Source organism: Mandrillus leucophaeus, unplaced genomic scaffold (assembly GCF_000951045.1).
Source record: "Mandrillus leucophaeus isolate KB7577 unplaced genomic scaffold, Mleu.le_1.0 Scaffold265, whole genome shotgun sequence".
In the NCBI taxonomy this organism is placed as follows: Eukaryota; Metazoa; Chordata; class Mammalia; order Primates; family Cercopithecidae; genus Mandrillus; species Mandrillus leucophaeus.
The window spans coordinates 2,697,445-2,698,861 of record NW_012102754.1 but is presented as its reverse complement, the minus strand read 5'-3'; the positions used below and the strand labels follow the sequence as shown (position 1 = coordinate 2,698,861).

The 1,417-nt window shown below is 45.1% G+C and overlaps 1 protein-coding gene across 3 annotated transcripts in view; it reads left to right on the top strand.

The window, feature by feature from the left end:
• The window catches only part of ZNF620 (zinc finger protein 620), an 18,682-nt gene that overhangs the window by 11,352 nt on the left and 5,913 nt on the right, over positions 1-1,417 (top strand). Inside the window, exon 1 of one of the 3 annotated variants that reach the window (XM_011984291.1) lies at positions 486-610. The exons of the other annotated variants lie outside the window; for them this stretch is intronic. Within the exon in view, the coding sequence (XP_011839681.1) occupies positions 577-610 (34 nt within the window). The 5' untranslated portion in view covers positions 486-576. Of the gene's footprint in view, positions 1-485; positions 611-1,417 lie in introns of those variants that run through there. 3 annotated transcript variants of the gene reach the window in all.

Genomic DNA, 1,417 nt, shown 5'->3' with positions numbered 1-1,417 from the left:
CTCCCAGCCTCAAGTGATCCTCCTGCCTTAGCCTCCCAAAGTGCTGGGATTACATGCGTGAGCCACCACTTCTGGCCCGAGAACTTCGTGGGGTTTCGAATAACTCCCTGTTGCCCTGAAGGCTGAGCTGCCTGGAGGTTTCTGGGTGGAGAGAGCCTGTGTTCCCAGGTTTTGAAATCAGCTGTCTCTCCAACCCTAGGAGGGACTGTACCCAAAACATGGGGGAAAGGAGCTCTTGGGAGCACAGCAAAGCCCCTTGTGTCTTCCAAGTTCTCTGAAGAAAACTTGAGATTCCCTTATGTGAGCGTGGGATTATTCTGGGACTCTGTGCCGCTTTGTGGGAAATTGCTGTCCTCCAGCAGCATAGATTAAGTTTCTCCCTGACTCACCTCGTCTCTCACTACCTGGCTCAGCAGATAAAGATAAAGGGGGGGCTGCAAGAGGACCCTGGTTCCTGATTCCCCTTACCTTTTCCTGTTTCTTTCTCCCTGGGCAGCATTTCCATTCACCACGCCTGTTCTGGTCTCCCAGCTGGAGCAAGGGGAACTGCCATGGGGCCTCGATCCCTGGGAACCTATGGGCAGGGAGGCTCTCAGAGGTATCTGTCCAGGTGAGCATGAGAACCCACTAGATGTCTTTTTGGCTTGGCTTGCTTTCTTGTTTTCACATTTCATTGCGCAAGAAGTGTTCCTTCTCTTGGGAGACTGTTTTTGTTCCTGTGGAATGATTACATGTGATTCTCTTAGTTCGTGGTGGTAACCTACCTCAACTGGGGAAGGGCCAATCTCTTTTAAGACAGGAATGACTGTAAGATTTCTTTGCATATTCATCTTTGCCTCTTCTCCTCACAACCTGCCAAGGGAGACTGTCTGATTGGGCAGGACTTAAACCAGCTCATTTCTTCTCTGTCATATGAAACCATTTTATTTTTCTGCCAGTTTGTTTTTGCAAAGATGAGAATGTCAGCCACCTTTGGAGGAAAATAGGCTTCTGGCAACATTGCTGGCCATCTGCATATCACAGGCTATATTGTTTAAGTACTGACTTAAATAATAAAAAGTTTATTTTTATAATGGAAATTTTCAAATATATGCAAACACCAGCATAATGTACTCCATGTATCCTTCATCCAGCCTCAACAGTCACCAATATCCTTTGATTCTTATTTCATCTTTCCCCCACAGATACTTAAAAAAATTTCTGAAGCAAAATTTATTGTAAATTAAAGGGGAATAAATTCCTCACTTTGATGGCTATTGATATAAGAATTAACAATAGGCTGGGCATAATGGCTCATACCTGTAATCTCAGCACTTTGGGAGGTCGAGGCAGGTGGATCACTTGAGGCCAGGAGTTCAAGACTTGCTTGACCAACATGGTGAAACCCCGTCTCTAATTAAAAAAAAAAAAAAAAAAA